This window comes from Talpa europaea (assembly GCF_964194135.1).
Source record: "Talpa europaea genome assembly, chromosome: 2".
Taxonomy (NCBI): domain Eukaryota; kingdom Metazoa; phylum Chordata; class Mammalia; order Eulipotyphla; family Talpidae; genus Talpa; species Talpa europaea.
The window spans coordinates 76,706,206-76,732,548 of NC_140068.1; the positions used below are offsets into that span (position 1 = coordinate 76,706,206).

Sequence of the window (26,343 nt, forward strand, 5' to 3'; positions counted from 1 at the left end):
GTAGATATAAATCTAGTAATCTAAATGGTCGGTGCATGAAGCAATCCAGTGTACTATTTAGATTTTTATTTTCCACATTACCAGTTTATACAGATACAGAATAAAGTACAGCTGTATGTCCATCAGGAAAATTTAATGTAAACCCTTTGGATGGGTATCTGTGGAGAGGTAATGCTTTTACCTTCAATCAGATTTGTCCTTTTTTGAAATGAAGTTATTTCTAGTAAAGCTCAGCAGAATATGAGTGAATAGTCCATTCTGAGCACCTATTAGGAACATCATCCTATCTTTTGTAAATACAATTTGCTTTCCAATTCTACTTCATGTAATCTCTTCAGAGCAGGGCAAACTCCCATTCTTATCAGTAAAGTGCAATGCCAGTTGAAATTTGTAAAGTTTCATCACGTCCAGACGAATAAATATATATTTGGTCTGTTTATCAAATACAGTAAAATGCTGGAATTAAGTGATAACCTCAAATAAAGGGCCATCTAATTCTGGAGAAATGTTAATTTCTACTTCTTTGAAAAGACTGGCTTTCCTGTGACCGAAAAAAAAAAAAAATACATGAAGTCTAAATCCCTGCTATCCTCATCATTGAACACAGCTTACATCTTCTGACAGAGACACAAAGTTATTACAGTTGCGGAATGGGCTTCTACAATACTGACAAGTGTGCTTAAAAGAACTGTTTTTCTGATTGTCTTACAGATTTCATTTCTCAGTTTCAGGTCACCTTTTATTAAATCCTATATGAAAGGCCTGTATAAATTCCAACCAATCATAGCACCCAGAATCCTGCCTGTCTGTTAGACCTGTCTTTCTATTTTTACTCTAGTAATTCAAGAAAAGTCATCCACTTAAAATGACGTCACAAAATTTTCTAAACAATTCTAACATTGAATTCTCCTGTGTTTTTACATATAATCAAAATCTATGTCATTTTTCCCAAATGTAAGAAAGACTATCAAAAAAGTTAAGGAGAACTGACATAAGCCACAGATTGTGAAAAAAGCAGATTTTTATATCTTGAAATTTTAAGTTGCAAAAAAATTTACTTAATCACACCCGCCCCCTCATCCTTCCTCACCTCATTCCCCAGCTCCAATTAAGGTGCTTCCTTACAAAAAATATCTATTTTTTACTTTTAGCATGTCTTTCTAGGAAGAATTCCTTTTGAAATTCTCTTGCAAATCTATAAATAGATCAAACATCTATCATTAAACAACTTTACCAACAAAGGCACAGGTAGATGAAAGCTTCTGCACATATGTAAAGTTATAAAGGGAAGAAGACTGTTTCACTGGCTAGAAAAGGTACTCAAAGAAAACAGAAAACTTAAGTCTAAGGAGAGGAGTTGGGGAAAGAGAAAATACCAAGTAATGAAGATAAGGGTGATAATAAATGAGCTATTATGATAAAAAAAAAAAAGACAATTGGAAACAATTATGTATTGTTGGTGGGTATTCATTTTAGAGATGAATATAGCATCTTAAAATAGGGGTGTCTTCTGAGGGTCATTTACTACAGAAAGAATTTAAAAATCATGTACATCTTGTTTTCCTTAAGTAAAAACTTATATTCCATTAAAATATAGAAAGTGTCAAACATTATTAAAACCAACAAATAATAAAAATAGACTAAGCATAGGATGATGTGAACTGACTTGCTGAATTCTTTTATTGAAGTACTGTTGGTTGTATTTTGGAGATACAGGGTTCCCCCCGTCCGTAGTTCTCCTGTTACGAAAGCACCCACAGCCCACCAAAAACATAGTCGTCCCCCACTTTGTGCTTGCCTTGCCCCTCCCCTTTCTCCCACTCTGAAAGTCTCAGTTCTACAGCCTGTTTTCAAGGGCTATATTTTTTGTGTTAGAGTCACATATTGAATATGACATAAAAAAATTTGTTCTAATTCTGTTGAGAAGCAGAATGAGGATGTAGCCAGGCAACAGTACTTTTCACAGTGTTTATTTTGCCAGCACAGCTTCTGAAGAGCCAGACCTCCATTCTCACAACCTGACCTTTGCCCTTCTTGGAGGGGCAGTGCCCCAAAGCTGGAGTTCAGCAGGCAGGGTCAGAAATAGAATGGATGGGGGAAACATAAGACAGAGGTAGAGACCCATGGGGAGGAAGAAAAAAAGGAAAACAGGGAGATGAAAGAACCAGGTAGAAGAAAAATGCGTAAAGCCAGAGATATAGGGTAAATGAAATCTATGTGCTCTGTAAACACTGAAGTGACCTTCAGCTCACAGAAGGTATTTATTTTACTGAGCAATGACTTGAACTCTGCAGTTTTCAAGTTCCACCACAATTTGCTGTTACATATAGCATTAAAATCAAATGAACAGTTCTCTGAAGGAGAAAACAAATTCTGATGCTTAAGCTAGAAGTTTCCTAATTTTACTTTAGAAAAATATAATCAAGCAATTTGAACAAGCACATCAAAGGCTTATTTGAAAACACAAGCTTATTTAAAGAAAAAATTTCCATGAATATCAAAGAATATTTTCAAAGGCAATTTGACTTGGTTTGTAATGCTAATATTCCCACACTCAAGTATGAAATGTCAAACATAACAATCTATTTATTGTACTAATCTAGTTCATCAGTATTCAAAAGGCCAAGAAAAACTGAGTGGTAATGTCAAACTACTCCATTTTGGTAATTCATATTCTTTACCAGCTGACTAAAGTCAGAAAAATATTAGAGCTACTTTTTTAAACAATGAAATCTGCCATCTTTACCAGAAAAGGTACATTATATTTGTATTTGCTAAGTTTGATAAAAACTGTAATTATATCTCCTCCACTATTTCATCAACAAAGCATATTACTGTTTTAGCTTTGAATTCTAATACAGTAGTTAAGTAAGATACCCTGGTAGTGTAGGAACACAGAGCAAATAAAGTGTGCTTTTCTGATTTGATTGGTGATTGGTCACTGGCAGCTGATGATCAAATGTGCTATAGAAATGTAGGTAATATAACTTAGCAATACACTTCCTTCTATTGTCCTAATGCTTTCTAATATTCCCTGCCATCTGCAACTTCCTCTCTGCCTTTGCTTCAGTGCCTGCCAGTGAGGTCCAGATGACTACCTGGCAGCAGAATGTAGCCACCTGCTCAGCCTTGGCTTCGCAGAGTGCTGTACAGCAAGGTGTGCTGAATGCACCAATCAGACATGCGGTTAATCTGTTTCTAATTCAAGGTCATATTCTGTCTCGTTTAAATGTGATAACAAGCTTGTTTTTTCCTTAAAAGCTCAACTTTTCGAAACTAGTCCATGCTAGTATTTTTCCACTCCATTTCTAACCTTCCTTTATTTCAAAGGTGAAAGAAAACGTGGTAGAGGTGCAGAGTCTGGAACAGTTTTGAACACACTACTTTGCTTCCATTTCTCACATACTCAGCATAATGTAGCCTGCCACAGCCTTAAAACTCTGCTGTGATCTTCATTTACTGGCAGAGTTGGGGCACGTTTCCTAAGTCTTCATTTTTTATAAATACTAGTTCTCTGACTGAATGGATTGTATCTCTGGATGTCTTCAAAACCTACCTTTTCCTCCCACTTTTCAGGCCCTCACCATTCTCTATTATAAAGCTTCTTGTGGTTTTTTTTTTTTTTAACTTTTAAAAACTTTTATTTTTAACTGAGGTAATACTGGAGTACCCCATCAAGGTATTACCACCATAAACCATTGTGTTTACTTCTCCTATCAAGGGTTAGTTTTTCATAAAGCTCCTTGATTTATACTCCCTCCCCCCCCCCCATGACAGCTTCCACACAGCTACCAAAGTAACTTTTATAAAATGTAATTCTAATCCTGGCTCCCAGCTGTGAATGGGGCACAGATACTTCAACATGACTCAAAAGGCCTTCCTCATCAGACCCTACTCTCTCCCTCCCATCTGGACACTAGGGTCCTTACACACTGGATCAGCTTCTCGCACATTCTTTGGAATTTTAACTCACAAAATCCTAGTGATGACTCACTAGGCTTGCATGTGTAGTGCATTGCTTGATTGTTTACTCCAGAATATTGAAGTTTCTTTAGGGCAGAACTTATAAGGATGGTGATTCTCAATCTAATTTGTCCCCAGAACCTGTTTTCATACATTTTACAGCACAGAGTTCCTCAAAACACTCCTTTATCTAAACTGATCCAACCTCCCCCAAGTCACATTCTCTTCTCTTGTCAAAACTTTCCCTTATTACACTTAATTTGTTCATTGTTTGCATAAACCAGGGGTCTTGTTACAATAGTTTTGTTCACCACTATATTCCCAGTGTCTGGGACACTTATTAGAATATAGTCATCACCTAACGGTTTGTTGATGGTGAATGAATGCTGTTCCTTTCACCTGATAAGCCTCACTTCCCTTCATGGGGGAAAAAGCCTCACAACTTTAAACCCAATTCTGCACTAGTGCTTCAAATACATTTTCATTAAAGCACTTACATACTCTATTTACACGTTAGTATACTAAGTTAATAAGGCCTTGAATCCACTGAAAGTCTTAAGTTTCTTAATCATGTTTCCAGATGTGAACATAATTAAAATTCAGTGACACTGAATGTTTATTGAGTAATGTCTTTCCTCACCAAAGCTACATACTTCAGTTTGAGTCAGTCTTAGAGCATTTTTACTAGAACCTTTGCAATTACATAGCTTTTCCTTTCTTCCCTCCTGTCTTTTCTTAGTATAAAAAACCACAGGAAAAACAGTTACTCATTTAATTTAGTTCTTCCAGAACACCTTTAAGGGCTTGAGAGGTTTCTCTAATCATACTTGAGGACACTTTGGAGGAAAGATGTATCAAATCAACTTGAATCCAAATGAAGAAATCTGCCATTGCTATGTGTGGTTTCACACACACAGGCAAGCAAATTAATATAAACAAACACAGAGCAGCCTCTGCCACACATCTCAGAAGCTTTCTGACTCTGAACTAAGTTGTTTATTTTACTCCATTCGATCAGTAAGCTCCCATAATCAGCTCCAGGCACTAAGTTAAGAATTAGGTTTAGAGAGACCAGTGAGACCATTTTTGCCCTCGAGAGGGTAAGGCCACAATCCCCCAAGGGCATTGGGAAAAGCACAAGAGTGAAAAACACACGATGTTACCAGAGAGGACTGAAAGAAAAGTGCTCAGGGAGTTTTCAGAGGGAGGATTCCACTGAACCAAATTGTAATAAGAATTATCAAGATAAAGAAAGGAACAAGGGCAATTGGGAGGCACAGAAACTTGACAGCAAGATACTTGGGCTGAGAAGAAATTAAAATTATGTTAGAAAGATTACAGCATGGATTTTGGAGATAGAAGAGGAATGAGGCGCTAAAAAACATGATATCCTAAGTTAGGGAAGAAAGTCTACAATAGATTCCCATTTTCTGGCTTGAGCATCGAATGTCCTATTTATGCTCCCCCTGGAGCAGTTGTGTAGAGAGGCCTTCTGTGATATGCTGACCACATGCCCCCACCTGAGGAGTCAGACTATGGCTACCTGAAAAAGCCCCCTCAGCTGAAGAAAGTTACCTTGCTTAAGATGATGAGGCCTTCTTGGATGCTGTCTGATGCAAGGACTGCCTGGCACAGGGCTATGAAGGCAGAGTGTAGGAACACACTGCAGTGTCACCCAGCTTCAGGGCTGGCTGGGGGTCAGCTAAAGACCAATTTTTCCTTCTGCCCAATCTTGCCTTCACTCCCTGATAGGTACTGGTCTCAAGAAGCCTTCAAAGTAAAGATCCTGCAAACAAATCTCCATCACAGAGAACCAGATCTGTGACAGTGCAAGCTGTTTTTGCATGGAGTGGGGTGGGAAGGTGAGGAATAGTAATGATGAGAGTAACATCTTATATACCTACCAGGAATCAGATATTGTGCTGGTACTTAATTTTTGACTAATTCTGCTGCTCCTGTATATATGCAAACACCCCCCCCCCAAAGGATGCTTTTGGAAGTTTTTTAGACTTTTTGAGATGCCATGGTGAATCTGATTTAACTGAGGACATCTATGGTTTTAAAAAAAGTACTCTGCCACAACTCATAATTCCTCCTTCTTATAAATCAGCCAAATGGTAAATAGAGGTAAAGTTTTTTGTATGGTATGTAACACCCAAATTTGAAAATCAAATCACATTATTGCCTTAGGTCTTTCACTACAGATCATGTAAAATTGAAAAGTCTCCATCTTTTAACTTAATATAGTTGAATAAAAGCTTTCAATCATAAAAATAGGCATCAAGAAAACTGCCACCCAAAATACTGAATTCCTCAATGCAGATTAATACCAACATTTGGATTAAAGAATTTAACCTTTATGGGACCATTAACAACTAAGTGAACTTGAAATAGGGAAAGAGACAGAGCCAAGGAGGAGGTCAAATAAACAGGGAGAAAAGTATCACCAACCCTCAATTCTATAACTGTGCTATAATTCTATAACTGTGCTTCGAGTATTCTATTTCTTGCCCAGTATAAAGAGCAAGCCTGTTCAGATTCACTATGCTCTTGTAACAGGGTGGTCCCCAGGAAAGGGGGAGGTGCCCTGCCCCACCCAAGGGAGGGTGGAGCTGAGCAGGAAGAGAAGAAGCGGCAGAAGAGACTGAGGAAGGAAGCAGGATGGAGCCAGGAGACCTGGAGGAGGCGCATGGAGCCTAGAGACACGTGAAGAAACTGTGCTTGTCTTTTGGTCGTGGACTGGGTGACACAGATGTGGGTGAGATCCGTGGAGAGGTGACCATGGCAGCTTTTATCTTGATGTTGATTTTGCTCTTTTCCTTCCGGGCTTGTCTGGTTGTTTCTGACTCTTTTCTGTGGGTCCCCACTGGAAGATGCTTTAGACTTGTGGCAGGCTTTGGGGCCTTGCTCTGGGCCGATCCCATATGGATGGAGTTTTACCCACGAGGGGACGGGTAACTTTGGGTGCTTCACTTAGAAACTAGACTCTTTGCCTTACCTGTATTGTTTCCTAGTTTTATTAAAGTTCCTTCCCATTAAAGTCTCCTATGTTTTGTGTTGATGCGGCGGATGGCAGAACCCACTTAGAATAGACAGGTTTGCGGGGTTTGGGCTGCCCCTCTTCCTGTCCTATAACACTCTGTGATCTTGATGGAAATGATGAAAAACAGTTATATTGATTTATTTTCAAAGATCTTATAAAAAGAGATGTATCAGATATCCTATTGGAAACAAGCCACATTTAAAATCTGTCACTTAAAGGTTTTTCCAAGGTCTAGAAGATTTAGAAATAAAATTTTGCCTAACAAGACATACATTATAAATGATGGCAAACACAACCAAACAACTTAAACAGAGTTATTTTTCTGGATACTTTAAGTATGTGTCTTCAAAAAAAAAAAAATATGGCGGGGCAGGGGCCACTGGGAGAATACTCTATAAAACTGATAGTGAAACAGAACTACTATAGGAGAATAATTTTATGCTTGTCTATAGGTACACAGGCTGAATTTTTATTGTGAGTATCAAAAGTGACAGTATTATCACTGAATGAAATTCCTCTATAGAGATCAGTAATTTCTCACATGGGAGAAAACATGGAAATAAATATAACTGTAGACAATACTATATTCTCCTTTTAAAAAGACTGGTTTCCATTTTATGAAGATAAACTTTAGTACGTTTGGCTAACAATAGCATGTTATTTGACTTTTAAAGTGATTTTTCCTTTTACATTTTGAAAGGACAGGTTTATTAAGAAAGAGAAAAACAGAGGCACCTGCAATCACAAGTGGGCAGGAGAGCTAAAAAGTGATTTTTCTTGAACCACCCTTAACAATACCTTAACAATTTTTAAGTTTTTACCATTTATCTTCACTAATGAACATGTATGGAGAAATTAGGTTATATGTTCAGTGATTTCTGTGATAAAGTCAACAAGGCACCCATGTTCTTCTCACACCAATTCTGAAGCTCAACTTCCCATCTTTTCCTTAATGCAGTTCTAGGATTTACCAGAAACAATGTACACATTTCCAACTACACTAAGAAAAATAAAGCTGAGTGCAGCAATCAAAATACTGGCCCCATAAATCAGAAGAAATACTCCTGGAAATGAAGTAGGCAGAAAAGCCGCTCTTAAAAGCAGTTACTGTTCATAAAGTAATGGTCAGACCGAATACTATCACCTATTGGTAAGTCCTCCTTACCTAAGAAAATCATAGTTTTAGGTAGTTTAGATTTATGTGAACACTGAGTAAGAAGTCATTGAGATTTATCTCTGCCATAAAATCTTCTTGACACAGTGTTACTTTTAAGTCTTTTAAAGTGTCAATTTTGAAAGACTTCTTTATTAAAAGGCATTTACCAGTTTTAGATTTAATATGGTCACTAACTTCTTGAAAATTTTTGGACTGTGGAAAAAAAGAGATTAACCAACCTCTCCAAGTGTAATATCAAGTTTCTTGAAGCACCAGATAGACTTGCGTTTAATCACTAATGATTATGCTGAGTCAAGACCCTAAAACATTTCCTTCCTCTCTAAAAAAAACTAAAAAAAGTTTCAAAAATATTAATGCAGAAATACATTTGTAAATAATGCAACATTTCAATCAAAAAAACCTTGAAAAATGCGTAGCATTATTTACATGCATTAATGGATCAAATTGTGAAAGTAAAATTGCTTGTAGGAGGTCAAACACACTGTATGCTAGAAGCAAACATTAACAAGTGGAAATGGAATCTAATCATTCTAGTACTCAACTATTCTTATAATTAAAGCAGCAATGTCCAATAGGAATTAATGAGTGATACTGAAATTTAAAATTTTCTATAGTCATAGGAGGTGAAAAGCAACAAAATTATTTTTAAAAATGTTCTTTAAATCAGTATCACCTATTGTCATTTTAACATGTGAGCAATATAAAAATATCATTACTAAGATATTTTACAGTGTTCATTATCCTATACTAATTTTTGAAACCTGGTATATATTTTACACTTAACAAGTGGTGTACTACAGTTTACTTATACTGACTTGTGAGAGTTAATGGTACACATCTCTTCCCAAGTCAGGATTGATTTATTTATTTTGTGGGACCCTCGCCGGCGGCCGGGGAACGAACCGACGCTGCAGAGGCTGCGGGCAGCCTCGCAGCCAAGCGCTCAACCACTGCGCCACCAGCGGAGGCCCCCCCAAGTCAGGATTTATAACATCACACTGGTAGTTTGACAATGACCACCATAACAATATTTATGAAAGTTCTACAGAGAAGCAGAACAATGCAATATAAGGAAGGTGAGAATCCTGCCTCCTTCTCCTCTGTGGTTCTGAGCAGCTTCATACCTTTCCCAAACCTCAGCTTTCTCATCTAAATCAGAGAAATGATGTGGTAAGTATCAAATGAGATCATTTACTTGCATAAAGCACCCATCCTAGTGCTTGGCAAAGGGTAGGCCAAAATATAAAGTACCATGGCTACAGACTGTTCTATGTCTACTGATAGATCAATCACACCAATCATTACTACATAATAAACTAAGGAATAAAAACATTCACAGATTACAACCAAATACGCTAACACCACTGGGCCAGATACTAAATGATACCATCTTTAAATTAATCATTGGGCAGCAATTATTGTTCATTGATTAAGCTTTGTGTGAATTAAAGTTTTCTATAAGTGATTTAGTAAATTAACAATGTTTAAAAGAAAATCCCAGTGAATAAACCCATAGATTTCCAGTCAACTAAAGGAGAAAAGAATATGCAAAGAAAGTTTGTTCAATAAATGGTGCTGGGAAAACTGGGCCGCTACATGCAAAACAATGAAGCTTGACTACCTCCTCACACCATGCACAAAAAACAACTCAAAATGGATTAAAGAACTAGACAGAAGACCTGAAACCATAAAATATACAGAAGGAAATATAGGCGAAACACTACATGACATACACCTCAGTAATATCTTTAAAGACACATCAGCCAAAGCAGTGATAGTGAAGGAATGGATAAACACCTGGGACTGCATCAAAGTAAAGAGCTTCTGTACAGCAAAAGAGACAGTAACCAAAACAAAGAGACACCCCACTGATTGGGAGAAAATTTTTGTACACACCACCGATGATAAGGGACTGATCATAAAAATCTACAGAGCTGATGAGACTCAACAAAGTAAATAGTCCAGTCAAAAATGGGCAGAAGAGCTAAAAAGAAACTTCTCCAAAGAGGAAATGCAAATGGCCAACACGCATAAGAAAAAATGGTCAACATTACTTGTAATCAGGGAAATGCAAATCAAAACTACAATGAGATACCATCTTACACCAGAGAATGGCACATATTTAAAAAAAAAAAAAAAAGCAGCAACAAATGTTGGTGAGGATGTGGAGAAAAAAGGAACTCTCCTACACTGCTGGTGGGAGTGCAAACTGGTCCAACCACTATGGAAAGCTGTGTGGAGATTCCTCAACCTGCTAAAGATGGAGCTTCCATATGATCCAGCAATTCCACTCCTAGGAATCTACCCAAACGACACAAAAACATTAATTCGAAAGGACACCTGAACCCCTATGTTTAATGCAGTACTTTTTACAATAGGTAAGATATGGAAACAACCAAAAAGCCCAAAATAGATGACTGGATCAAGAAGATGTGGTCTATATACACAATGGAATACTACTCAGCCATCAAAAAAGATAAACTCATGCCATTTGCAGCAACATGGATGGAACTGGAAGGGATTAAGGCCAGTGAAATAAGCCAGAAAGAAAAAGAAAAATATCAGATGGTTTCACTTATAGGAGGAATGTGGAGGGGAAAAAATAATCATGATAGGGCCTCCCTGGTGGCACTGGGGTTCAGTCTCACCACTATCAAGCTGCCAGCAGCCACTGTGGCATGAGTTCGATCCCTTGCCTGGGAGCTGATCCACATGGTGCAGCAGACCTCTCCTGTCTCGCCTGCTGCTCCCCTCAGCAGTGTGTTTCAGTCAATCTGCCTGTTCTGTTCCCCGCAGTCTCTGGTGAATCCTCTCATCCCCCACATCTCTGGCCTGTACCCTAGCTCTTATATGCATAAATAAATCTTTTAAAAAATCATAATAAAGTGAAAATCAAAATAAAAAAAATGTTTAGTAACTTAGCAACTGTTCTACCAAAAAGAACACAGCAGCTACAGAATGCAGTGAAAAAACCTCAATGTGAAAATTTCATGGCCCTTTCCAATACAATAATCTTTTCAGAGAAAGTTAAAAATCAGATATTTTGAACACATTTTAAGAAAATTTCCATAGCAATATTAGTATTTCCATAGTGACACTACAGTTTTTTTAAAAGCAAGAGGTAAAAGCAAAATAAAAAACAATTAAAAACCAACTAGCTATTTAAATTAGGAACTACTGCTAGATATGGTAGTTAACTGAACAACCTAACATAGTATTGAAAGATTTACTACACCTTTTTAGAAAATTTTTGAAGAAATGTGCATGCATTGAGATTAAAATGTATACCAGTATTTTAAAGGAGAAAACAAATAAGGTGCCAATAAAAAACTAATAAAGCATGTAGTCTTATTCATTTGGTCACTTGCTGTATACAGTTGCAAGAGAATTATCCAGGGGTTTCCATTTTCTAATATTTTGTAACCAGAGACACATGGCTTTTGTTTCAGAGCATCTTAAAAGATACAGTGCTTTCCACTGAATGAAGGTTTAGTCATGCTGTACATTACAAAAATATTTACTACCCTCAAAGCTACCCCCCCTGCACATGCTGGTAGTCCTGGCCTTCTATATACTGCTCTGAGGGGTTGGGACTCAGGGACCTGCTGCAAGAGAACACTGATAGACTGATAGAGCTACAACCTTCATGTCTTCTGCCAGCACCTGTGAAAAGGTGGCAGCTAAAGTCAGCTTACAAGGAGGGCAAAATCTCAGACCCTTCAGAGTTCTTAAGTGGACCAGAGACCATGGTAGGTACTAGGAGGAAAAAAGGATAAAGGTTAAAATCTCATACCCAAAGATCTCAGCTATGTCTGTCACTACCTTATTACTATCGATCAGTTAGGCTTGTGATGTAACTCATGTGGAAATGGAAAAAAAAAAATGTCTGAGTATACAGATGGCTAATTATGAACACTCACATTTCTTCCCAGTGTGATCTGCTCCTAACAGGCCGTTACTTTTAGCCATTTCTAGTTTTGGTTAAATAGGATGTTTGTTTACAAAATTCTATGTTGCATGTTTGTACTTTATTTCTTTACTAACTTTATTGAATTCCTGCTAAGAAAAGTATTTGGGTCATTTATGCTGCTTCCTACCTATGGCATGTTTATTAAAGAATTCAAGTATAATTTTCATACAGTATAATACACTCCTATTACTGTGCAATTTTGCAAAATTTGACAGACTCAGTAATATCACCACCACAATCAAGTTTCTTTGTAACTACTTAACCCATTCCTAGCTACTAGGTGTTTTCTATACTTACCAATTTGTCTTTTCTAGAATGCTAAACAAAAGAAATCATTGAGTATGGTTTCTTTCACTTACTGTGAGCATCTGAGATGTATACATGCTGTTAGCTGTAACAGCAGTTTGTGTATCCAACATACACATTGCAGAGCATTTGAGTTGTTTCTAATTTTGGACAATTAAGACTAATGCCACTATAAACATTCATGTCCAGATTTTTCTATGGACTTATGCTTTCATTTGATTGTATTACTAACTAGCATAATCACACATCATTTAATGAGGCTACGTAATGAGAAATAAGTTAGGCAATTTCATCATTGTGTGACCATCATAGAAGATACATACACAAAACTACACGGTATAGCCTACTGCTCACTTAGGCTATATATAGGGACCCTAGACATATATGTGGTCTACTGTAAAACAGAATGCCATTATGTGGCATGACCGTAGTGATCTAAATAGGTTATACAGTGAGTATAATTTTTTTGTATTTATTTTTTAAAATATATATATTAAATAAGACATGCCTCTAGAAAAAAAATTAAAAAAAAATAAAATATATATATTTTACATCATTGTTCATTTTATAGTGTTTTCTTTTCTCAGGTGTAGTCCCTATAGAATTTCTAACATCAATTCACCCTTGCACCGTCATCACAGTCCCTTCTGCTCTTCCCACCCTCATTTTGATCCCTCTTTCTCCCCTTCAAAATGTCTCTGATTTACAGTTGTCAGGGTTTTTTTGTTTTGTTTTGTTTTGTTGTGTTTTATTATTATTAGTTTTTTCCCTGATCCCTTATTGGTTCCCCTTATTCCTCCTATAAATGAAGCCATCTGATATTTTTCTTTTCCTTCTGATTTATTTCACTGAGCATAATCCCTTCTAGCTTGATCCATGTTGCTAATTTTATAAGAAACCGCCAAACTGCTTTTCAAAGTGGGTCTACCACTTGGCTTTCTTCTAACAATTTATGAGGCATCCAGTCATTCTACATCTTCACTAGCACTTAGTATTGCCAGATTTTTTTCTTTATTAGAGCAATTCTAATTAGCTTATAGCGCTATTCAGTGTATTTTAAATCACGTTTCCCTAATACCTAGTGATGAAACATTTTTTTCATGTGCTTATTTCTTATTCACAAATTTTCTTTGGTGAAATGGCTATTTCAACTTTTCACCTATTTAAAAACCTTTCTGATAATGGAGGTCTGAGAGTTCACTGCTTTAAAAAATTAGGTGATGTCAGTTAAATAACAATGATCTCTCTTCTGATCATCAAATTCATCATCAAATTCTGACTGCTAACATCTATGTTCAACTTCTAACATCTAACCTTCAACTAAAATCCTACAGTTGAAGGTATCTCAAGTAGTTTTTCTCTGAGATAAAAAGTTGTTACATTGAATTTTGCCTCACATGATTTTAATGATATTTTTCTTGACTCATTCCATTATTTTAGAGTGCACTTGGACTTTTTTGAGACTTCATTTGCAACTTATGCCAACTGACAACTAAGCATTTATCAAAATGTTTTACATGGATTTTTCACTCAACTCTCTGCCCTTTAGAACACAGTCCACCAGCTGCTTCACTCTACTGAGACCCACTCAATGAAGACATCAAATGAAAGCAAAAGATTATTTACAGTTTGCCCACATGCACCATACATCTGTGTTCATCTCAGATAAAAGGTTACAATGCAGTTCCAAAGGATGCCGTGGAAATTATTAACCAGCATCGACTAACGGATCAACAATAGATCAAGGGTAATTGGACGCATTCAATGGAGTAAAAAAATAATATACAAAGTCATTACTATTAAATAGAAATACTAATCTCCTCAATAGACATGGAAATAGCCTGCATTTTTTTAAAGTCAGTTTCTTTTTCAGTAATCATTGAGAATAATTCTCTTCTTCAAGATTCTCTATCAAGATTGTTGTCGATAGCACCTAACCTTTTCTACATCCAGAACACCATTCCTAACCCCTGTACTCTGTTAATGACCATACTTCTCACTCTACAAGCAGAAAAGGGCCACTTGATAAACTCCATCAACACCCCTATGTTCAACCTCTAAATTTTTCCTTATATTTCCATTGCCTCAGAGGTAGGATTTTCTCTACCACCATATTTTCCAAGCATATATACTCCTTTCTTCAATAAGTTTTTTCACTTATGTCATTGATTTCCTCTTTGCCTCTCTCTGTAGCCAATTAGACATGCTCTAGGATCCACCTCATACCAAAATACGCCCACTTTTCTAAGATATTTTAAGCACCTATCCAATGCAAGTCACTGAATTACTCTGAAACAGAAAGTTCAATAAAAATTCAATCCTTTCAGGAAACTCACAAACTATGGAAAAGATGAACAGTTAAAACAAATAATTACATCTAGTGCAGTAAGTGTAAGGTCAAAGATGTACAATACAGTTGTGTTATAAAGGATTGAAAACTTAATCCTCTCTAACAAAACAAAATTACCTTTCTTTTATATCTTCATCAAGCCCATCTGCTCTAAGGGGATCTTCTATTCTTATAAACAAGTTCAGGTCTCCTCTAGCCTCAAATACACAAATAAACCATCTTCTGACGCGTAAGCAGAAGCATCAGAGGGCTTAATATGACTGCCACTCCCTTAACTTTTTTGAAAAGGTTATTTATACTCACCACCTACAAATTCAATCCATTGTTGTTTATGCAATCTTTTAAGCAAATCAAAATTGAATCACCCATTCAACACACTTTTTTTCAGTTCTCATCTTATACGATTTCTCTGATACAAGAAAGGGTTTCTGTGTACCTTACTCTCGTCTCAAAACTTTCCCTTGATTTTTGTGGTACTGTACCCTCTGTCCTCCAATTTCCACCCAGAGTTCACTGATTACATTGTCTTCTATTGCCTCACAAAGGGAGATGTTTGCCAGAATTCCATGCTGAGGCATGGCTTTGGATTTCTTACCTCATCAATCCCACAAAAATAACTCATGATTAACCAGCTCTAACGTAGGGTCTGGTTGAGAAAAAAAGATCTTGAAGTCAGGGCTGGCCTCAATTTCTGGCTCTACCACTGACTTATTAGCTATACACCATGGGTATGGCATGTCCTACAACTCCATAAAAGAGAATCGTTTCCCACTGTTCCTTCCAATTCCACAGTTATACAATCCCAACTGGAAAGAACATCAGATTTTACTTCTAACTTTTCTAATGTTTTTCAAATCCACATTCTGCCTGCTATTTAAGTGCCTTATTTCTAAATCTACTTTCCCAAACCAACTACTTTTGCCACTATTTGCAGTTTTCAGTAATCTCTTTTTAAAATAAAATTATTCTGATTGCACTAACAGTGGTTTACAACACTGTATATGCTTAAGGGGTACAGGCTCATACCTCTACAAAAGTTCGTTACCCTACCATTTCCATCACCAAAGCAGGTCCAGCGTATTAAGCTTGAAATCCTAATAATCCCATACAGTCACTGTCACTGCCTTTAATTCACATATTCTCTCTCTTCCTAATTCCCAACTGCCCTTCAAGGCCTAATTCAAAGTACATCTCTTCCAGAGATTACATAATCCTGATTACATAATCCAGCAACACTCAGCACTGCCTTGCCAGAGTAGTGAAAAACTGCTAAGATTAACTAAGCGTCATTTAAACTTTGGACACAAGAGAAGCCAACAGTTTCCTAAAGTAATTATTTTCTCCCAGTAAAAATAGGTGTTTATGGATACACAATGATTTAGATATTCCAGCTCTAAAGTACATGTTGTCCTTCTTTAGCTAAGAAAGTAAAGTTTCTCTTAAACTCCATATAGACCAAGACAATTCAAAAGCACATTATAGACAGCAGTCTTTGTAACCTCAGTTTTTAAAAAAACCTTGTTTACTAAAAGACAAACTCTTAAATATTTGGTTTACATTTGAGCATTTCTTTTTTCGTTAAATTGTTTACAAGACAAAGTACTTTGACAAACTGCAGAACCTAATGAGTTATGATCAGAAATGTAGATTTAACACAGCAACACTGATGTCTAGCCAAACATTCAGCCAGTACACACTACATTACCCTCTGCTCTCACCTCCATGCAGCATAGAAAACAATTTACCAAAATGAAATACGATGTTATTAATTTTCAGCTTCATTAATAAGCTTTAATACATTGCTCTAAAATTTATTTTTTAGTGTCTTTAACAAAGATAGTAAAACAAATTAAGAGAAAAAGTTTTCCAGCTTCCTTTCTTACCAAGAAAAATAAAAATGAGTCTAGCAAAATAAGAACTAGTATTTCAAGTAGTCTTAACCAGAGAAGTCAAGGCATTCTCTTAATTTACCTAGAAGGTTAGACGACTGATATGAGGCCTGACAAACAGTACACAGCATCACTGCAGGAACATTAAATGAAACTGAGAGAAACTGTCTGACGCCTCATTACTGAGGATGCAGAGCAGAATCTGACCTACCTGGTTTATCCCTCCGGGAGAGATCTTGTATGACTGCAACTTCTGCTTCAGCAGCTCTGGATCACTGTGACGGAATGGGCACCCTGACAACAAAAAACAAGCCAGCACGCCACAAGGTTATTTACTCGGGACTTAGTACAATACCACACTCGAGAGACTGTCTAAGCTCCCCTTAATTGTCTAACAGCTTATTAATAAAAAAGTTAATTGCCCATGGGTGCAACTGCTTTCCTCTCTTTATCTAAATGACGACTTAGCTGTATGGTTATCAGGGCACTACAGGCTCAAGAGTTACATAAAACATTACAGCATTTTCAGGCTAAGTTGCTCATTCACCAGGAAGAGGAAACAGTTTTAATTATGCTACTTGCTAACAAGCAAAGATAATCACAAAGTAGCTATAAAATAGTTTATCTACAATCTTTATACAATCTCACATTTTTTTCCTAGTGAAAAAAAATTACACAAAGGAGCTGGATAGTATAAATAAAAAGAAAAATGTGCAAACTCTTAAGAGATAGAAAATCTCATATTATCAGATGCAAATTTCATGCAGATTTCCTACCGATTAGAATCCATATAAATTTAAAGAAATTATGGATGAAAATGAGGTGGACAAATAGAAACTATTTCATAGTAAAATAACTAAGACTAGTACATGTTATCTCTATTTTATGAGAAAAATATACAATGCAAAAGCTCAGTTAGGCCAAAATCTAAAAAGTTACATGTATTTTACTAAGAAAAATGCAAGGATAAGTCAAAATCTAAGGGTAAAATTTAATACAGGAAGCCTGATTGTCTTTTTTAGTCATACAGATAATGGGTCTACAAGTTAATTAGAAACAATTGTGCACAGCCTGTGGGATTACTGCCAAGTAAATTTACCAAAAATCTCAACTACAAATAACAACATCCATGCTAATGCTATGGACTCCTACAAATTACAAAATTCATAGTATAATCTTTACTCGGGTGAAAACTAATAATTTCTGGCGTAATGAAATATTATGAGAAATTGCACAGCACATGGTTAAGAGTTTGGAGTTACATTGCCTTGCTTTAGATCAGTTTACCATAGTACTTGGGTGACCTTAGGCAAATTTTTAATCTGCTTGTTGATTCAGTTCATTTTCTGTCAATGAGGGAAATAATCACTCAAAGAGTTCTTGCGAGAATGGAATATAAAGCTCTTGTACGTTCCTGACACGTAGTAAGCACTCGACATGTTAAGTCATTTATCATTATTATTCTCCAAAAAAAATCAGATAATAGAACTGCACAGAATCCCACACAGAATAAGAAGGAAATAAGCCTTCACAGGGAAATTCTTGGTTAATTCAAGAATTATTAAGAGACACTAAAAAGAAGAGATTCATTTAATTAACCAAATCCTATTTGATAAAATGGTTGTATCTATATAAATGCTCAGAAAAGACGAAGCCATAAAGAAAAAAAGAATGCAGAACTGGGTAATTGCTATTTTTTTCTATCTCCCACATCAAACAGAAGGCTCTTAAAAACTGGAAAGGGTTGAACTAATAAAGTAACTGGAGATGAAGTAAATACATACAGATTTTAAATACATATAACTACATACATATATAATACATACAGATTGTATTTATACAACATATAAATACATACAGATTTTAAATACATCTAACACTGATTAAATCTAAGTGCTTGACAGTTTCCCAACATCTGTGAAAGAGACAGATAAATATATTCTGGAATATAGTTATATCTACAGAGATTCATAACTGGTTGACCAATTAATCATTTCCAGCAGTGCTGGTTAATGAAGTAATATCAACCTAGGGCACTAAATAGTTTTACAAGTAACACGAAACTAAAAAGGCTAAAGACTTTGGGTTTCCTGCGTTAAAGGAGATGTACGGAGCATAGAAATTGCCACTCCATTCTAACAAGTTTTGCTAAAATCCTTAAAAGCTCAAAAAGAAACACCCAGCAACCCTCCTTATACCTCTCTGAGAAGTGAGGGCACATGTAGCAGTGTAATCTCCATAAAAAGGAGAGGGTCCAGGTTCCCTGTCCCCACCTAATGAAGAATGGAGCCGAGTGGCAAATATTAGCTAGGAAAAGACTTGGGAGGGGACTTGGAGGAAAGACAGAAGATGGACATGGAGCAGAGAGACATGTAAAGGAGGGTTCACTGGCTTCTCAGCTTTGGGCTTGTACCAGGGAATTGGGGGGCATAGATGGAGATATATGAAGACACATGTAGAACTACATGGGAGACTGACAATGGCAGCCCTTAGCTTGATTTGTGTTTTAATTTTGCTCCTTTCATCCCAGACTTGTATGGTCCCTCCTGCCCCTTTTATATGGTTTCCTGACCGGAAGGGGTCTTGTGGCAAGCTTTTTGAGCCTCATGCCCCTGCTTTGGGCCTGTTTGGCTGGGTATTTGTTAAAAGGTAAACATGACTTGTTGGGTCAAAAAAACAAAACAAAGCTTCAATAGACAGATTAAGATTTGGGGTAGGGAAATGTTCTATACACCTGTAACTGGGTCTCAGCCTTTTAATGAGGTGTGGCCTGGGGCTATAAACAGTGTTTCTTAGGTGTCTCCCTCTTAAGTTGTGAGAGGCTAGAGGAAGCTGAAGTTAGGTATTTCTCTAGTACCAGGTAAGTTAGATTCTGGCCAAACCTCAGCAGTTAAGGCTCTGATAAAATAGTATCCCACAAGGGGATGGTAACTTGTGGGTAACTTTGGATATTCTATTTTCTTTTCTCTCTATGCATACTGATCCTATTAAAGTTCTTTGAGCAAGATCTGCTCAAGAATCTAATGGAGGGCCTCCATGGTGGCACAGTGGTTGAGCACTGGGTTGCGAAGCTGCCAGCAGCCTCTGAAGCATCGGTTCGATCCCTGGCTGCCAGGCGAGGGTCCCACATGGCGCGCAGATCTCTCCTGCCACCCACTGCTCCCCTCAGCAGTGTACTTCATCAGTCTGCCTGTTCTGTTCCCCACTATGGCTCTGGGGAATTCTCTCACCCTCCCACGCTTCTGACTGTACATGGTGCTTATATGAATGAATAAAATAAATCTTAAAAAAAAAAAAAAAGAATCTAATGGAAAAGTAGACAACACAGAAGAGCAGATGGGTAATGTAAGCAGAGAGACGGAAATTCTTAGAAAGGCTAAAAAAGGAATTCTAGAGCTCAAAATACTGTCATAGTAATGAAGAAAGCCTTTTTGATGGGCTTATTAGTAGACATGTATAAGGGAAGAATCTCAGCTGGATGACGTGTCAACAAAATCTTCTAAAACTGAACAAGAAAAAAGACAAAAAAGCAGGAACAGAATATCTGAGTGCTGTGGCACTACATTGAAAAGTTTAACATGCATGTAACAGGATACTAGAAGAAAGGAAGGAGAAAAAGTAACATTTGAAGCAATGACAAATAATTTCCCCCAAATTATAGTGCCAGATATCAAACTATAGATCCAGGAAGCTCAGAGAATACCAAGCAAAATAAATGCAAAAACTGCTACACTTAGGTATATTATAGTCATATTTCAGAAAATCAAAAATGAAAAAAATCTCAGAAGAAACCAGAGAAATAATAACATCTTGCCTATAGAGGAGCAAAGATAACAATTATAACTAACTTATCTCAAAAATCACACAAGGAAGAAGAGAATGAAGTATCTGAAGTACTGAGGGGGGGGGGGGGGAAAGACCCACAAACCCAGAATTCTATATCCTGCAAAATTATTCAATAGAGTAGAAAAAATAAAGGCTTCCCCAGAGGAACAAAACTGGAGATAATCTGTTGGCAGTAGATATGCATTGAAAAAATGCTAAAAGAAGTTCTTCAAAGAGAAGGGAATGATATAAATCAGAAGCCTGAATGTACCTAAAGGAAGGAAGGAGAAGGATAGGGAAAGGTAAATAAAAACTTTTGTTTCTCTTAACTGAGCTAATAGATTAGTCTCCCACCAATAACAGCAGGAATAATGTGTTCAATTATGTGTGCTAGTGCATATATCTGCATGTGCATACTTATTTATAAATAAAATGACAGGATACAAGGGGATTATAAATATTTCATTATTATAATTATGTGCCATGTGTGATGTGGCATAGAATAACTCAAAAAGGGACTTGGATTAGTTACAAATATACAGTGAAAACTCTTTAAAAAGCAAAACTACTAAAAAAAATGTAACTGATAACAAAGAAAATGGAATGATATAAAATACTCAAATTAAAACCCAAAAAAGGTGGAAGACAAAGATTGAAATAAAGAATAAAGGCAACAAATAAGTAACAAGTATGGCAGATATTAATCAACCAAATCAGTAATTATTAAATATCAATGGTCTAAATATACCAATGAAAAACATAAGTTAGTGAAATTATAATGTAGTAATATATACATATTGATTTTTAATGATGTACACCTGAAACTTCTAGAGCAATGTTACTTCAATCGGGGGAGAAATAAAAAAGATTACCAGAATGCAACAATAAACAAGACCTAAATAAGTGTTCTTCAAAAAAGAGATACTTTAAATATAAAGACATACAGATTAAAAGTAAAGGAATGGGAAACTAGAATTTTGGTGGAGATCTTAATATAACATATACAGAAGTCAAATTTTAATATTGTACCTCTGAAACCTATCATGAAAACCTATAAACCTATAATGAAACCAATATTCAATAAAAAAAAAATGAAATGGGGAAAAATTCACCATAACACAAGTTAAAAGAAAATAGGAGTAGTAATATATATTAGTTTCAGACAGAGCAAATTTAAAAGCAAGGAAATTTATCAGAGATAAAAAAGAATCATAACAATAAAGAAATGAATAGTCCAAGAAGATATGTCTTTGATGTTGTAGGCACCTAACAATAGGGCATGAAAAAAATGAGGTAAAAACTGATAACACAAGGAGAAATAGATGAACCCATTATTAGAATCAGGATTTTCTATACCCCTCAGAAATGGACAGATTAAGCAGGCAGAAAATCAGCAATAATATATTTGAACTTAACAGCACCATCAATCAACGAGATACAACTGATAGCTACATACGGCTACCTCTAACAACAGCAGGTTACACATTCTTCTCATCAGTTTGTACCACTCTCAAAATGAGGGGGGGGGAAAGTTGTAAAGTGTTGGGGCAGGAGGCACATAGAAAGTATGTACTTTCTCCTCAATTTTGCTGTGAATTGAAACTGCTCTAAAAAAGGTAAAGTTTATTAATTTTTTAAAAGGATAAATGTAGTAAGAGCTCATTGCCCTTTGCTAAGTATATTTTTTAATTGATGAGAGTCTAAAAATAAAAAGAATGAACTAGGGTAAAGAAAATACAATTTAACAGGAATAAGAAATATAAAATCCTGTGTTGTCAAATATGCTAATAAAAATCAACTGAACAAGTGATAAATTCTAGGACCTAGAAATTGACAGGAAGACTCCCCAAGAATTTACTTAGCCAATCTCAATGTAACTGAAGTATTGGCCTCCCCAATATATTCTGATAGGCTTTCCCAAGGTATTCAGGACAGGCCTCTAGCAAGTATCACACTTTGGCATGAGGATTATTTCAACGTAAGGTCAATCCAGGTTCTGCTGGCCCATGAGAAACTTATCACTCCCTTAAATACTTAGAAAAATGAAAATTGGAGTTACTACCCAGAATTAGGAATTTTATAAGAAATAACCTTTTGATAGGAGAAACTTTTCTAAATGGCAGGACAAACATCATATTATTTAACATGTGGATTTTATCATGAGTCCTCTTCTCTCTCCTGGAACTTCCAGAGCCCTAGAACCCTATCTCATTACTTAGTTCATTTTGCCCTATTGTTTTTAGAACCTGCATCCCTGTAGATTCACCATACATATGTAAATAAATTGTTCTTTACTCTGACAATGTCTTAATCTGATTGCTTGACCATTCAAGAATGCAGACAGGCATCAGGGAAATTTCCTTATCACCCCTACATAAATTAACTGCATGGTATGGCTGCTGAGAAAAGCTATAGGCGTTCACAAATGTACCTGGTTAATGGTTTTCAAAGTCTAGAAAAATAAATCATTCCAGTAACCTGCAAACATCTGATTTTGTATGTCTGAGGGTGTATTTCTAAAAGTTACCTTAAGAGATTGACACAAATGATAAGGACCACTCACTGTGTACATCAGTAATAGCTGCCTTTTCATGTACTAAATATTAATGGACAAGTACAGCTTAATGCTCTGGACATATGGAGCATCTTTCTTTTAAGTTTGTGACTATTTGATTTGCAACAGTCTAAAAGTATGTGATTTTTAACCAAAAGTATCATTTAAGATCCTAAAAAAAAAAAAAAAAAAGTTTTGACAAATGCTGCAGTAAGCTTTGGTAATCTAGAAAATTCACTGATTTTCAGGACTATTAAATCATTCGCTGAGGGCCTCCCCTGGTGGCACAGCGGTTGAGCGCTGGGCTGCGAAGCTGCATGCAGCCTCTGCAGTGCCAGTTCGATCCCCGGCTGCCGGCGAGGGTCCCACATGGCCTGCAGACCTCTCCTGCCATGCCCACTGCTCAACTCAGCAGTGTTTTTAGTCCAGTCTGCCTGTTCTGCTCCCCACTCTGGCTCTGGTGAATTCTCTCACCCTCCTGCGCTTCTGACTATACCCAGTGCTTGTATAAATAAATAAATAAATCTTTAAATTAAAAAAAAAAAATCATTCTCTGACATATCAGACAAAAGAAGAACTTTTCAAAGTATGCTAAGAGAATAATTTCAGAAAAAAATTGTTGAACTCAGCAATCTACAGAAAATAGTTTAACATTTATTTTTTTAAGTATAACTCAGGCAAACTGACCCATGTTTGATGCCACAATTTGTGAAAGTCCTCACTTAATCTTTGTAAATCAAATGATAGTAATGAGAATAAAACATCCTTTTTCTCAGTAGTGTTTTCAAAAACTAATGCATATACTATTCTAAAAGTACAACTTGTCAATTTCAAAAGGCTTTGAGAAACTTGCAGAACATGAGAAAGAAAGAGAACGGCAGGTAAGGGAGACATTGAGAACTAAAGCGCCTGGGCCAGCACAAACTGAAGTGCAGCTGGATGAATTTCTCTTGCCTGACCTGGTGCAGTAATAAGACAAATCACTAGAAGAGTAATGGAATTCGAGCTTGACACTGATGACTGACATAAGCTACAAAATAGTTCCTGTCAGTAATGCAAAAAGCCATTAGACTGTTGCAGTGTTTCCTGCAGAGGTCTCGGGTTTCTGTACTCTGCAAAAATACCCAGTGGAAGCACTTACCATGATAATCCCCTTGGCTTGGTGGATTGGTTAGAATAATCTTCAAGCAACTGAAAGGTGTATAGTCTGTTCTCTTGCCTTCCTTTCCAAAGCTGTGCCGGATATTATAAGCATAGCCTTTGTCAAACTGATTGGAAGAAAAAGAAAGAAAAGACAAGGTAAGCCAATATTACACTAGTCTGAAATGCCAACAAGTTTAAAAGCATTCAAAGAGATACTTTCTAAGATAAATTTAGCATTCATGAGTATCATTTGAGATCTTTATCATACAAATATTTTTAAAGGTACAACACTTACAGGGAACAAATTGTAGAAGTAGTTGACAGCTAACATTTATATGTTTAAAGATGAGAATGACTTGCTTCTGAAAAGAATAATTGATTTGTCCATCTCTCTTAGTTTTATTCCAAAGATACGAGATGTAAATCAGTTTAACCTCGTCTCTATCCCTTAACCTAGTTCTCACAGAATTCTCATATCCTGCACGTTTCATTTCTGAAATACTTCTTAACATAATTAATCTTCTCCTCTGTATTTTCACTATACAAAGCAGTAAGCACAATGGTTGGTGAATGAATGAACTGTAGCAATTGATTCCAATTGGAATCCTGATTCCATATTTATAAAACATGCTAATGGGATAGAAAGGACTTTGAAATGGGTGTGATAGGAAGAAATAAGAAACTAAAATTTATTGAAAGGCTCAGATTAGTCAGACAAAACTGTCCTATACTCTTAGGAAAGTAGAAAAGAGATTTAGAATCAGAGGAAAACACATTTTTTTGGATGAGATTTTAAAACAGGTTCCTTTACATAAAGGAAAATGCGTAGATCTCAAGTACAGCTTGTTTAGTTTTGACAAATCACTTTACCTATGTATCAATAACTCATAATCCTGTCACGAGATTGAGTATTTCCATCAATGCATGGAGTCCCTTGTGCCCTTCTCAGTCAACATCCTTCCCATCCCTTCTATACCTAGAAGCAATGACTGATAGGATTTTTGTCACTATAGTTTTAGCTATTCTGTAACTTTTTATAAATTGAATCATACTGCACAAAGTGTTTTGTGTCTGACTTCTTCCTGTCTTTTCATGTTTTGTTTTTTCCCAGGCCATTACACATATCAGTAGTTTGCTCCTAGCGGTCTGTTCCCTTTTCTTGCTGAGTAGCTTTTTCCATGGTATGAACATACCAGATAGTTATCCAGTCTCCTGGATTTTTCCAGTTTGGGGCTATTATAAATAAAGCTGCTAGAATCATTCTTACATATGACTTTTGTGGATACGTATCTTCTTTCTTTTGATAAATATGTAAGAGTGGAGTTGCTGCCAATTGTTCCCTACAGTGACTGCACTATTTTATACCCCACCAGATACATGGAGTTTCACATTCTCCCCAGTGGTCAATGTTGTCAATTTTGTTCTTTTTAGCTATTCTAATGGATGGGCAGTGGTACCTCATTTTGCATTTCCCGGATGTCTAAAACTGTTTAGCACTTTTTTACATGCTTTTCTGACTGGTGATTGGCCTTGTTTTGTGAACTGTCTCTCCAAATCTTCTGCCCATTTTAAAAGTTGACTGTCCTTTAATTATTCCATTGTATGAATTCTTTATATATTCCAGATGCAAGTTCCCTGGTCAGATATAAGTGTCTATAAATATTCCTTCATAGTCCGTGCTACCTATTTTCTTGATGTTATTGTTTGATGAGAGATGTTTTTATTTTTCATGAAACTCAATTTATTTTTTATAGTAGTGCTCTGTGTGCCTATCTCTAAGATAGGTTCCAAAGATAGTCATGTTTTTCTCTGAGAACCTATAATATTTTAGTATTTAAGTCCTAATTCAACTCAAGGTAATTTTTATGTGTTGTGTGAGGTAGCAATCTAGTTCTTATACCTGATAGGAGAGAAACATTACTTTTCCTCTTATCGTTCTGAATTCAATAGTAGAAGTCCATGAATCAAATGGATGAAAGACACACAAGTAAGAAAAAAGACAGCTTAACATTAAGTACATTAAGTGCACCCAATGGGAGTTTTAAAAAGAAATAAGGCTCAAGGAAGTAGCCAAAAGATTGAGATTTATATATACCACCTTAGGCTAATCAAAGGAAAAGGGG

At 36.2% G+C, this 26,343-nt stretch overlaps 1 protein-coding gene across 1 annotated transcript in view; it reads right to left on the reverse strand.

Annotated features, from left to right (window-relative positions):
* The window catches only part of PRIM2 (DNA primase subunit 2), a gene marked incomplete at both ends in the record, with an annotated part of 281,009 nt that overhangs the window by 14,035 nt on the left and 240,631 nt on the right, over positions 1-26,343 (reverse strand). Inside the window, 2 exons of the mRNA XM_084228130.1 lie at positions 16,910-16,992; positions 24,219-24,345. Coding sequence (XP_084084256.1) covers positions 16,910-16,992; positions 24,219-24,345 — 210 coding nt within the window. The remainder of the gene's footprint in view (positions 1-16,909; positions 16,993-24,218; positions 24,346-26,343) is intronic.